Source organism: Vicugna pacos, chromosome 16 (assembly GCF_048564905.1).
Source record: "Vicugna pacos chromosome 16, VicPac4, whole genome shotgun sequence".
Taxonomy (NCBI): Eukaryota; Metazoa; Chordata; class Mammalia; order Artiodactyla; family Camelidae; genus Vicugna; species Vicugna pacos.
In genome coordinates this window covers 6,085,183-6,099,242 of record NC_133002.1, presented here as the reverse complement: position 1 = coordinate 6,099,242, position 14,060 = coordinate 6,085,183, and the positions used below count along the sequence as shown (strand labels likewise).

Here is a 14,060-nt window from a genome sequence, read left to right as displayed (position 1 = left end):
CTGCCATTGCATTATATACTTTGCATGCTGATGGCTGTTATATGGTAAATATTATATTAACTATTCATGTAAGGACAGAGAAAAAGAATGTCATTTTTTGAGCATGTTAGGTATTACACAGTTTCATTGTTGAGAAACCGAGGCACAGAAAGAAGTTAAGCAAGTTGCTCAAGGTCTCAAGCTAGCAAGTGACATTTCTAGTTGTCTTGCAGAGTTCATGCTCTTTACTACTTTTGTATTAAAAGTAACTTAATTACCACTAACTCTTAACTACTTTTGTATTAGTTATCTGCTGCAGCATGAAAAATTACTATTTTACACAGTGTCTGTGGGTCAGGTATCTGGACGTGGCCTTACTGGGTGGTTTGGGCTCAGGGCCAAGGCGATTGCAGTAAAGATGTGAGCTAGGGCTACAGTCATCTGTCTAAAGGTTTGTTGGGGCTGGAAGATCTGTTTCTAAGATGGCTCACTCACGCAGATGGCACATTTGTGCTGCCTTTTGGCAAGAGGTTTTAGTTCCTTCCCACGTGGATTCTCCATAGGACTGCTTGAGTATGCTCATGGTGTGGCCGTGGCTTTCCCCAACAGGTGATCCGAGAGAGCAAGGAGGAAGCTGCAGTGGTTAGCAGGAACTAGCCTTGGAAGTCACACACTGTCATTCCCACAGTATCATACTGGTTATTACTGGTCAGCCCTAGTCAGTGTGGGAGGGAAGGACAGGGGTCTGAATACCAAGAGGCAGAGATCACTGGGGGCCATCTTGAAGGCCAGTTAGGCCGCGTTGTTAATTATTCAAGTACGCAGAAAAGTTCTGTTGAACAGGTAGTGTTCTCTTCATTTTACAGATGAAGTTTTGTAACTTGCCCAGATCACATAGCTTAGTTAATGACAGAATTCATGCTCAGGTCTGTTTCATTCCAGAGCCTGTGCCTTTCCCTCTGTCCTGTGCCACCTCCCAAGTAATGAGTCCTTTAGGCAGTTATGCTTTTAAGAATATATACTTTAAAACACATTGACCTTAATGATATCTTTCTTCTTCAGCAGGTTTGATGCCAATGCAGCAACAAGGATTTCCTATGGTCTCTGTCATGCAGCCGAATATGCAAGGCATGATGGGCATGAACTACAGCTCTCAGATGTCCCAGGGACCTATTGCCATGCAGGTACTTGCCTGTTTAGCTGATGTTTACAAAGTTACCGTTTGTAGTATGTTGTTACATAATAAGAGGCACATACTAGGAGCTTAATGCTACCTTTAAAAATAAGTGTTGTCTGCATCTCAGGTGGCTTCCTTCAAAATCAAACAAAAAATACATTCACAAGGGTGAAAAAAGATAAATCATTTAAGGAAAATCCGGTGACTTATGTATCTGACTCCTGACTTGGAAGAATTTTAGAATGACGTCTTGGAAAATTCAGGGACTCGATGCCGTGAAGTAGCATTGTTAGGAGAAGTAGCACTGTTCTCACGAAAGGAGCCATGGCATTGTTTGCAAGGCTCAGAGCCATCTTTATATTGGATTATTTTATCTAATGCCCGTAACATCTTTTTAAAGAGTTTTTCTGATGGGGAAACTGAAACTTTATAAGGCTATTCACAGAGCGTAGTTAACCAAGATTTGAATGTAAGTCTTCGGTAGATCTATTCTTAACCACATTATACATTGAATTCTCTCTTGAGAGCATTAAGGAGCCGTTGCTTAGTTTCAAGCAGTGGAATGTCACAATCAGATTTGTATTTCAAAAAGATCATTCTGAGTGCTGATTGGAGAATGATTGGAAGGACAGAGGAGAGCAAAAGTGGGTGAAAGAAGAATCAGAGGCTGATGTAGTAAGAGCCGGTGAGATGTTGGCTTGATTTAAGGTGGTGGCAGGTGGATGCAGATATGGATGTTTTTGAGAACTGCTTAGGAAGTAAAATCCATAGGACTTGCTGAAGGATTGGATGCTGGAAATAAAGGTGAAGGTGGTATCAAATTGATTCTTCATTTTCTGCATGAGCAACTAACTGGTGGTGTCATTTATTAATGAGAGTAGCACTGGAAGAGATTGTTACATATTGTTGACTTTCAAGGACCCATGAAACATCCAAGTGGGCCTGTCCAGAGACCATTTAATCAGCTGACCTGGAGCTCAAGATTTTTCACTGTGGGTTGAAAATTACAATTTTGGGGATCATCCACATGTAGAAGGTAGTTGATGCCATAGGGGTGAACAGGAACATCCAAGAACACTGTCGATGGAGAAAATAGTCCAGGGTAGAGCCTTGAGGATTTCAGTGTTTAAATCTAAGGGAGTTGCCAACAGAGGAGACTGAGGAGGAGCAGACACAGAAGAGGGTAGGGTTGGGGGTTGGGGAGATGAAAGAAAAAAACATGGGTTTTGGTGTCAGACCTAAATTCAAATCCCAGCTGTGCCACTTACCTGTAAAACAGGAATGTAGTAATACCTTGCCAGTACAGTTAGAGGAAGAACTGAATGAAGGAGTTCTATGAAGCACTTGGCATTGTATCTGGCACACAGTGAGCAGAAATGGGCAAGAAGTTTTTATTTCTTATGTTAATGTTAATATCAGGAATGATCTTTCAAGTGGCATGACATTATTTCATGTTCTGTTTTAATATTCGTCTGACTATGTTTCCATGCTTTCATTGGCTCACAACCACCATTTCTGGTTGAAACATTCTTTCTTGAATAATGTTAGTAACCAGTAATAATAATAACCACCATTTGTTGTTTACATGTGCTGTATTCATTGTATGCATTATATTATTCAGTCCTCATAACAACTCTATCAGATAAGTAATAATTTTATTCCCATTTTATAGATAACAAAACTGCAGTCAGAGATTCAATGTCCTGTTCAGTGTCGCACAATTTATTTCAGAGCAGAGAGTGAAATCAAAGCAATCTTATGTTTTAGAGCCTGAGTTCTTAACTATTAGCTTCCCAAACTTCTGTAATTTGAGTATCACCCTCATGATTTTTGCCATATACTATTTAATTAACATTTTAATTGATTTAGTTTTTAACAAATTCTTAAAGGAATCTTTATCTTGCTAAGTAAATAGGAAACCTCATTTGTTATAAACCAAAATATAAGTATGATGAATTGAAACAATATTACCAATTCTAACTACTGTTATTTATTCAAGTTTATAAACCTCATGTTTACTTTCTTTTTGTTTAAAAAAAAAAAAAGGAAATTATGTCTTATGTCTACAATTGACCTGCACATGGTTCATTTCAGAAGAAGAAAAAAGAGCACATGCATGTTGTACAAACAGAGCAAATAGGGCAAAATGTTAATATTCTTTTTCCAAATTTTCCCAAAGTTTCCACTTTTAGAAAAGGGAGGAATTAGGTAAAAATCAATAACACTTAAAATTAGCCATAATGAGAATCTGAGAGAGAATTGCAGGAGAATTGGAGAGAATTTTCCTGTCATCGTGCTGAGCGTGTCCCTGCATAACTGGTCATGATCATAGATAGTGTGGATAAAAGCAAATAATGTTTATTGTTTTTTTAAGAATTGGTGCATGAAATCAGTATATCATGATTTAATAAGTGCAGCCTGAGTAACTGGCTTTATCCACATCCATTTGGATCTCCATATCTTTGTAAATCATCTTTTTCAGCCATGATGTCCAGTTAAACCGAGTAACCAAATAAATTAAATCCAGGAGTTAGATCTTTGGCTGAATCCAGAGTATTGTTAAAAAAAAAATTCACAAATAAGCCAGAACAAAAGGGTTTTTGTACTATTAATATTTTAAATACTGTATATTTCGTTTTTACCTAATTATTTAAATTTTTCTTTTTCTACATGTTTTATCATGTATACAATATGTTAAAACAATCGCACCTGTGTATAATTTATAAATAGATAATGTTAGGAGTTGACAGTCAGAATTTAAGTTGAAACCATTGTCATGTTGAAGTCATTTAAGCAACTGAAGCTTCTATGTTGTATGTAAAGATTTAGGGAAATTTCCAAATCGTTCTGTATTCATTTCTAGTAGAAAGAAAATGGGAATAAATTGAGCTTTTGTAGGTTTTTACATCCAAGTTACTCAGCTTTCTCTAGGTTGTACTGCATAAACAAAAATCCCCAAATCTCAGTGACTTAGAAAAACAAAGGTATATTTCTCATTTGTGAACATGTCGTTTGTGGGTTTGCTTGATTTAGCTCCATATTCTCTTTATCCTGAGACCCTTACCTAGGACATCTCAGACTCTTGGCATTAATAAAAAGAGATAGCCACACCCTGTGGTGTTCTTTAAAGCTTTCTCTCAGAGGTAGGATTTATCAGTCACTTATGCTCACAAAGTAACGTGGCCCAAACGAACATCAGCGGGGGAGTATACCAGGAGGGAGTATACGCCACGTAGCGGTGTGTCATCATTTCAGTAAGGGCAGCCAGTAATTGGAAACAATCTACCATAGAATGCAGTGTGTTTCTAAGATTTAGTAAGCTTACCGCTGAATCTGAATAACAGCTGATACTGTTTTTAAATCTTTGATTTTCACACTAAACATTGTTTCATGACCCGCGTAATTATCTGAAAAATGTTTTTAAAGAGTTTGAAATAACCAAAAACAATAAGGATCTCTAACACAGAGAACAACAATAAAAAAGTGAACTTTCAGATTTGCTAACCCCCACATCATTTCCCTGAGTATCAGGAACTTAGAATTAATGGTTCTAAACCAAAATCTTTTTCTTTACCCTTTAATCTTACTGACAGGCATTACACTACTTGGAAGCTGCTCACTATTCTTAAAGGAGAAATTCATTCAGATCTTATTTTTTTCCCCCCAAACTTAATATCCTTAACCAACCACAGACATGTATGAGGAAAACCCATTATTCTTTAGCGATCACTTAAGTCTTTGAAGGGGGCACTTCCAGATATCAAGATGAAAATTAGTCTTGGTTGCTGCATAGCTCTCCACTCCCAAAAACTCATGAAAAGAAAAGATTTAGAATAAATTTTAAAGTTATTCTTACAATATTTCAAGTACGTAGGTAAGAACAGAATATATTGGTGAAAAACTCAAAAGCTTCCCACTAAAATCTGGGACAAGACAAGACTGCCCACTATCACCACTCCTATTCAACATAGTCCTGGAAGTCCTAGCCACAGCAGTCAGGCAAGAGAGAGAAATAAAAGGGATCCAAATTTGAGAAGAAGAGGTAAAAGTGTCACTATATGCAGACGACATGATACTATATATAGAAAATCCTAAAAGGTCCACACAAAAACTACTAGAAATAATCGAATTCAGCAAGGTAGCAGGTTACAAGATTAACATTCAAAAATCAGTTGCATTTCTTTACACTAATGATGAATCAACAGAAAAAGAAAGTAATGAAACAATCCCCTTTAAAATAGCACCCAAAGTAATAAAATACCTAGGAGTAAATCTAACCAAGGAGGTGAAAGACTTATACACAGAAAACTATAAAACACTGATGAAGGAAATTAAAGAAGACTTAAAAAATGGAAAGATATCCCATGCTTCTGGATTGGAAGAATCAGTATTGTTAAAATGGTCACACTGCCCAAGGCAATCTACAGATTTAATGCAATCCCTATCAAATTACCCAGGACATATTTCACAGAACTAGAACAAATCATAGTAAAATTTGTATGGAACCACAAAAGACCTAGAATTGCCAAAGCATTACTAAAGAAAAAGAGGCTAGAGGAATAACTCTCCCAGACTTCAGACAACACTACAGAGCTACAGTAATCAAGACAGCATGGTATTGGTACAAAAACAGACTTATGGACCAATGGAACAGAATAGAGAGCCCAGAAATGAATCCACAAACTTTTGGTCAACTAATCTTCGACAAAGGAGGCAAGAATATACAATGGAATAAAGATAGTCTCTTCAGCAAATGATGTTGGGAAAACTGGACAGCAGCATGTAAATCAATGAAGCTAGAACACTTCCTTACACCATACACAAAAATAAACTCAAAATGAATCAAAGACTTAAACATAAGACAAGATACAGTAAACCTCCTAGAGGAAAATAAAGGCAAAACATTATCTGACATATATCTCAAAAATGTTCTCCTAGAACAGTCTACCCAAGCAATAGAAATAAAAGCAAGAATAAACAAATGGGACCAAATGAAACTTACAAGCTTCTGCACAGCAAAGGAAACCATAAGTAAAACAAAACGACAACCTATGGAATGGGAGAAAATTTTTGCAAATGAAACCAACAAAGGCTTGATCTCCAGAATATATAAGCGCCTCACACAATTTAATAAGAAAAAAACAGACAACCCAATCCAAAAATGGGCAGAAGACCTAAACAAGCAATTTTCCAAGGAAGAAATACAGATGATCAATAGGCACATGAAAAAATGCTCAATATCACTAATTGTCAGAGAAATGCAAATCAAAACTACAATGAGGTATCACCTCACACCAGTCAGAATGGCCATCATTCAAAAGTCCATAAATGACAAATGCTGCAGAGGCTGTGGAGAAAAGGGAACCCTCTTACACTGCTGGTGGGAATGCAGTTTGGTGCAGCCACTGTGGAAAACAGTATGGAGATTCCTCAAAAGACTAGGAATAGACTTACCATATGACCCAGGAATCCCGCTCCTGGGCATATATCCAGAAGGGACCCTACTTCAAAATGACACCTGCACCCCAATGTTCATAGGAGCACTATTTACAGTAGCCAAGACATGGAAACAGCCTAAATGTCCATCAACAGATGACTGGATAAAGAAGATGTAGTGTATTTATACAATGGAATACTATTCAGCCATAAAAACCGACAACATAACGCCATTTGCAGCAACATGGATGTTACTGGAGAATGTCATTCTAAGTGAAGTAAGCCAGAAAGAGAAAGGAAAATACCATATGAGATCGCTCATATGCGGAATCTAAAAACAACAACAACAACAAAAAACCAAAAATAAAAAACAGAAACAGACTCATAGACATAGAATACAAACTTGTGGTTGCCAGGGAGATGGGGGGTAGGAAGGGACTGGGATTTCAAAATGTAGAATAGATAAACAAGATTGTACTGTGTAGCACAGGGAAATATATACAGTGTCTTGTGGTGGCTAACAGCGAAAGAGAATGTGACAATGAATATATGTATGTTCATGTATAACTGAAAAATTGTGCTCTACACTGGAATTTGACACAACATTGTAAAATGACTATAACTCAAGTAATGTTTATATATAAAAAGAGAAAAAAATAGAACAGAATATATGATGAACATGTGTGAGCCAGTTGCACAGCTTTATCAAAACATTTTTAGTTAAAACCTTTTATTTTGAGATAAATGTATGTACACGTTTATATAAGAAATAATACAAAGAAATCTTTTACCTAGTTCCCCAGGGGTAACAGCTTGCAAAACTAAGTATAATATTGCAACCAGGACATTGGCATCGATGTAGTCAAGATCAGAACATTCCCATCACCCCAGGGATCTCCTCTTGTTGCCATTTTATATCCAAATTCATGTCCCTCCCATTTCATACCCCCACCAATCTTTGGCAGTCACTAATATATGTTCCCCATTTCTATAATTACGTGATTTCAGCAGTGTTATCCAAGTTGAATCACTAACCTTTTGAGATTGGCTTTTGTGTGTGTGTGTGGTTCTGCATATTTCCCTTGAAATTCATCCAAGTTGTTGCATTTATCAGCATTTCATTCATTTTTATTGCTGAGTACTATTCCATTATTGGATGTAACTACTGTCTGTTTAACTGTTGACCCATTGAAGGACATCTGGGCTCTTCTTACTTTTTAGCAATGACAAATAGAGGTTTTTGTGTGATTATAATAAGGCTTCATTTCTCTGAGATTAATGCCCAGGAGTGCTGAGTGAGATGGTGGTTGGATGTTTAGTTTTTAAAGGAACTGTTAAACTGTGTTGTAGAGTAGTGGTATCCTTTTACAAAAATTCCCGCCAGCAGTATATGAGTGATCCAGTTTCTCTGCATCTGTGCTATTATTTGGTGTAATTGTTTGTTTCAGCCATTCTGATAGATGTGTTGTGATATCTCGTGATTTTAAATTGCATTTCCCAAAAGACTAATGTCAAAAGAAAATCCAGAAAGCTTTAGTTGATATGAATATTGGGCAAGAAGCAAACTGTTCTCAAACAGGGAGACCTCAAACTGCAAGTGCTTTCAGCAGTTACAGTTCAGTTTATAAACATGGATGAGTTCATTGTTTTATATTGTGGTTAGTTCCTAGAAACTTTCCTTCTCATTGCTAAGCTTACTTGTTTGTAACTGATTAGCTCAGAAACTGTCAGGTCACACTGACATGAAGAAAGCTTAGGTTTTGTTTAAGATCAGAGTCGACATTTCGGGGAAATCAGGGCAGTGTTACGTTTTGGTTGTGTGACTGAGTGTTTGGCCTAGGAGTACGTTCAAGGTGTGGTCTCCATGTTGGTTTTTCTTTAACACTAACAATGTTGAGCATCTTTTCATGTGCTTAGGTGCCACCGTTATATTCCCTTCAGAAAAATGACTCTTCTTGTCTTCCATCCATTTTCCAGTTGGAATTTTTTTTTTGTATTTTACTGTTGAGTTTCAAGAGTTCTTTATATGTTCTATATACTAGTCCTTTATTGGGTGTGTGGTTTGCAAGTATTTTCTCCCGGTCTGTAGCTTGTTGTCTTAGTCCATCAGGCTGCTAAAACAAAGTACCAGAGATTGGGTAGCTTATAAAGAACAAAATTTATTTCTCACAGTTCTGGAGGCGGAAAGTCCAAGATCATAGTTCCAGCATAGTCGGGTGAAGTCCTCTTCCAGGTCACAGACTTCTAGTTGTATCTTCCCACGGGGGAGGAGACTAGGGCGCTCTCTGGGATCTCTTATAAAAGCACTAATCCCCTTCATGAGGCTTCCACTCTCATGACCTAATTAATCACCCCTCAAAGGCCCTACCAAAGATACCATCATCTTTGGAGGTTGATTTCAACATTTGAATTTTGGGGACACACAAACATTCAGACCATAGAACTTGTCTTTTTATCCTCTTAACAGGTCCCTCTTAGAGAAAAAGAATTTTAATTTTGATGAAGCCAATTTATCAGTTTTTCATTTTATGGAGCATGTGTTGGTGTAAGTCTGAGAGTTCTTTGTCCTGCCCTAGATCCTGAAGACTTCTGTGTTTTTTCTTAAAAGTTTTATGATTTTACATTTTAAGTTTAAGTTAGTTTGGATTAGTTTTTGTACAAGGTGTGAGATTTTGGTTGAGGTTTCTTTTTTTTTGCCTATTGATGTGCAGTTGCTCTAGCACCACTTACTGAAAAGGCTGTCCTTCCTCTGTCTTAAGTGCTTTTGTATTTTTGTCAAAAATCAATTGGGCATATTTGTGTGGGTGTATTCTAGGTTCACTGTACTGTTGCATTGATTTATGTGTCTACTCGTCCTGATTACAGTAGCTGTGTAAGACTGACTCCTCCCATGTTTTCTCCAACTTTATCGTAGTAAAATACACATAACATAAAACTTAAGCACCTTAACGATTTTTAACTGTACAGTTCAGTGCTTTTAAATATATTCACGTTGTTGTGCAGCCGTCACCACCACTCATCCTCATAACTCTTTTCATCTTGTAAATCTGAAAATCTGTACGGTAATTCTTCATTCTTCCCTCCCCCCCACAGCCCCATGCATCCACCATCATACTTTACGTCTATGATTTTGAGTACTCTAAGTACCTCGTGTACGTGCAGTCAAAGACAGTATTTGTCTTTTTGTGACTGGTTTATTTTCACTTAGCATAATGTGCTCAAAGGTTATCCATGCTGTAGCATATTGGAGAACTTCCTTCCTTTTTAAGATTGATGTTCCATTGTGTGTATATATCACATTTTGCTTATGCATTCATTGGTCTATGGACACTTGGGTTGCTTCCGTATTTTAGCTACTGTGAACAATGCTGCTGTGAACATGGGTGTACCAGTATCTCTTTGAGACTCTGCTTTCAGTTCTTTCGGGTATACACCCAAAGTGGAATTGCTGGGTCATACGGTAATTCTATTTTTAATTTTTTAGGGGGGAACCTCCAGACTGTTTTCCACAGCAACTGTACCATTTTGTTCCCACCAACAGTGCAAAAGATTTCTAACTTTTCCACATCCTCACTTGTTTTCTGTTTTTTGATAGGAGCCATACTAATGTATGAGATTTACATTTCCCTAATGATTAGTGATGTTGAGTATCTTTTCATGTGCTTATTGGCCATTGGTATATCTTAGGAGAAATGTCTATTCAAGTCCTTTCCCCATTTATGAATTGAGTGTTTTGTTGTTGAGTTTTAGAAATTTCCTGTATATTTTAGATATTAACATCTTATCATACATATCATTTGCAAATATTATCTCCCATTCTGTGTTTAGCCTTTTTGCTCTGTGGTTTGTGTTTCTTAATGTACTTAAATGATTTTTGAAATTTTTTGAAATTTTCATGAATTTCAACTTGTCTATTCTTTGTTTTGATGCCTGTGCCTTTGATATCATATTCAAGAAAATCATGGCCAAATCCAATGCTACAGAGTTTCTGTTCTGCATTTTCTCCTAAGAGTTTTATTGTTTTAGTCCTTAAATTTAGGTTCTTCATCCTTTTGGACTTAATTTTTGTATATGGTGTTGGATAAGGGTCCAACTTTATTCTTTTGCACGTGGATGTCTAGTTTCACAGCATAATTTGTTGAAAAGATTGTCCTTTACCCATAGAATGATCTTAGCACCCTTGTCAAAAATCATTTGACTGTATATGCAAGGATTTATTTCTCAGCGCTCTATTCTTTTCCATGGGTCTATATGTCCTAGTTTATGCGAGTACCACACTGTTTTGATTACTGTAGCTTTGTAGTAGGTTTTGAAATCAGGAAGCCTGAGTTGTCCAGGTTTGTTCTTTTTGAAAATTCCCTTGGCTATTCAGGGTCCTTTGAGAGTGCATATGAATTTTTTTTCTTTTCCTTTTTTTTTTTATTGTAGTATAGTCAGTTTACAATGTTGTTTCAAATTCTGGTGTACAGCATGTTTCAGTCATACATATACATACGTGCTCATTTTCATATTCTTTTTCATTATGGGTTACTGCAAGGTATTGAATATAGTTCCCTGTACTGTACAGAAGAAACTTGTTTATCTATTTTAAATATAGTAGTTAGTATCTGCAAATCTCAGGCTCCCAATTTATCCCTTTCTATCCTCATTCCCCTCTGGTAACCATAAGTTTGTTTTCTATGTCTGTAAGTCTGTTTCTGTTTTGTAAATAAGTTCATTTGTGTTTTCTCTTTTTTTTTTTTTTTTTTACATTCCACATATAAGTGATACCATATGGTATTTTTCTTTCTCTTTCTGGCTTACTTCACTTAGAATGATGATATCCAGCTCCATCCATGTTACTGCAAGTGGCATTATTTTATTCTTTTTGTGGCTGAGTAGTATTCCATTGTATAAATATACCACAACTTCTTTATCCAGTTGTCTGTCAGTGGACATTTAGGTTGTTTCCTCCATATGAATTTTAGAATGAATTTTTCTGTTTCTGCAAAAAATGTCATTGGAGTTTTGATAGGGATTGCATTTGTAGATTGCTTTGGGTAATATTGACATTTTAACAAAATTAAGTCTTCCAATCCATGAACATGGATTGTGTTTCCATTTATTTATGTCTTCTTTAATTTTCTTTCAGCAGTTTTTTTGTAGTTTTCATTGTATAGTCTTTTACCTCCTTGGTTAATACCTAATTATTTATACTTTTTAATGCTATTTTAAATGAAGCTGTTTTTGTAATTTCCTTTTTGGATTTTTTTTTATGTGTGTATAGAAATGCAACTGATTTTTGTGTATTGAATTTGTATCCTGCTACTTTGCTGAATTCATTTATTCATTCTAACAGCTTTTTTGTAGAGTCTTTATGATTTTTCTACATATAAGATCACATCATCTGCAAACAGATCATTTTACTTCTTTTCCAATTTAAATGCCTCTTATTGCCGCCCCACTTCACCCCCTAGTTGCTCTGGCTAGAATTTCCATTACTGTTTTGAATAGAAATAGTGAAAGCAGGCATCCCTGCCTTAGTCCTGATCTTAGGATAAAAAGGCTTTCTTTCTTTCACTGTTGAGTATGATGTTCAGTGTGGGGTTTTTATATATGATCTGCATTGTGTTGAGATAATTTTTTTCTATTCATAATTGAGTGTTTTGGGTCATGAAATGGTTTTGAATTTTGCCAAATGCTTTTTCTGCATCAATTGAGATGACCATGTGGGGTTTTTCTCCCTTTGTTCTGTTAATATGGTATATTTTATGGATCGTTTTCCATATATTAAGCCATTCTTGCATTCTAAGAATAAATCCCACTTGGTCATGGTGTATAATCCTTTTAATATGCTGCTGAATTCTGTTTGCTGATATTTTGTTGAAGATTTTTGCATTCGTGTTCATGAAAGTATTGATCCATAGTTTCCTTTCTTGTGTCTTTGTTTGGCTTTGGTACCAGGGTTATGCTGGCCTCAGAATGAGTTAGGAAATTTTCTCTCCTCTTCAATTTTTTGGAAAAGTTTGTGAAGAATTGCTATTATTTCTTCTCTAAATATTTGGTATGGTTCATCAGCAAAGCTATCAGGGTTGGCTTTTTTTGTTGGGAAATTTTGATTTACTGATTTAATCTCGTTAGCTGTCTAGGACAGATTCCTCTCATTTTATTCTTCTTTTCAGAATTGTTTTAAGTATTCAAAGTTCCTCTGCCTTTCATATAAATATCACAGTAGTAGTGTCTAGATCTGCAAAAACTCTTGCTAGAGTTTTTATAGGAATTATATTAAACTTTTATGTCAGTTTGGGGAAATTGACATATTTAATATGTAGTCTTTCAATATGTAGACATGATATGTCTTTCCATTTATTTAGGTCATCTTTGGTTTCTTTCATTAGCATTGTATGGTTTTCAACATAAGTCTTGCAAATATATTGTTAGATTTGCATTTAAGTATTTCACTCTTGAGTAATTGTAAATGGTATATTTTTCATTGCACTGTCATGTGTTCATTGCTGGTATATTGAAATACAAGTTTATTTTTATATGTTTGTCTTGTAACCTGAAACTTTGCTGAATTCACTTATTCTAGGAAGTTTTGTATAGATTCCTTGGGATTTTGTAGACAGTCATGTCATCCTTTTATCAAATTTTAACATGTCTTTTTTGCTTCACTTTTTTTTAACATTTTTATTGATTTATAATCATTTTACAATGTTGTGTCAAGTTCCAGTGTTCAGCATAATTTTTCAGTCATACATGGACATATGCACACTCATTGTCACATTGTTTTCTCTGTGAGCGACCATAACATTTTGTGTATATTTCCCTGTGCTATACAGTATAATCTTGTTTATCAGCATGTAAAGCACTTAGAAAAGTCCCTGGAACACACTACAGGCTTCATAAGCTTTTGTTATTATTAAGGTCATCTTCTTGATCATTATCATTATTGAAATCTCTAATTCTGATGATCTTACATATATTGAGAACAATGAATGTAAATGCCTAATTTTATAACTGACATGTAGCAGGAACATAGTAAAAATGATACCTGTGTTGTAACTGTTAAGCGTTCATTTTTCTTATCTAGCTGCCTAATTCTGTATTAGCTTGAGGAATCTTTGTTTCAGGAAAAAAACAGAAAATGAAATAGGACATTGAGAGTGTCCTATTTTGTCATCAGTATTTCTAATGTATAAAGTATATTTCTAATGCACATTTCTATAATATCTATTTATTTTCTCATATGTGCTAGACAGTGTTCTAGGTGCTTTACACATACTATATTACTTCTGGACCTTAAAATAACCTTCTGTTTCAGTGAAAGTTCAGAACAGGGAGGTATTTTGGATAATTTCAAAAGAAATGCTTCTTTTATTTGAAGGAAACACTAACATGATTTCCTTAACAAATTTTTCTTAGATTAAAATTTGAGTCTTGTTTAAAAACATTATTAAAAATGGATTGATGAAAATCTGATATACTA

General features: G+C 35.5%; 1 protein-coding gene and 1 long non-coding RNA gene across 10 annotated transcripts in view; one reads left to right on the top strand and one right to left on the bottom strand.

The window, feature by feature from the left end:
• The window catches only part of SYNRG (synergin gamma), a 76,969-nt gene that overhangs the window by 7,038 nt on the left and 55,871 nt on the right, over positions 1–14,060 (top strand). For 7 of the 9 annotated variants that reach the window (XM_072940305.1, XM_031685254.2, XM_031685251.2 and 4 more), the window contains exon 3: positions 1,042–1,163. In XM_072940305.1, the coding sequence (XP_072796406.1) occupies positions 1,042–1,163 (122 nt within the window). The remainder of the gene's footprint in view (positions 1–1,041; positions 1,164–14,060) is intronic. The other 2 variants (XM_031685246.2, XM_031685255.2) reach the window with 1 other exon arrangement.
• LOC140686403 (uncharacterized) overlaps positions 1–14,060 on the bottom strand; it is a 42,411-nt gene that overhangs the window by 23,093 nt on the left and 5,258 nt on the right. The window lies entirely within an intron of this gene.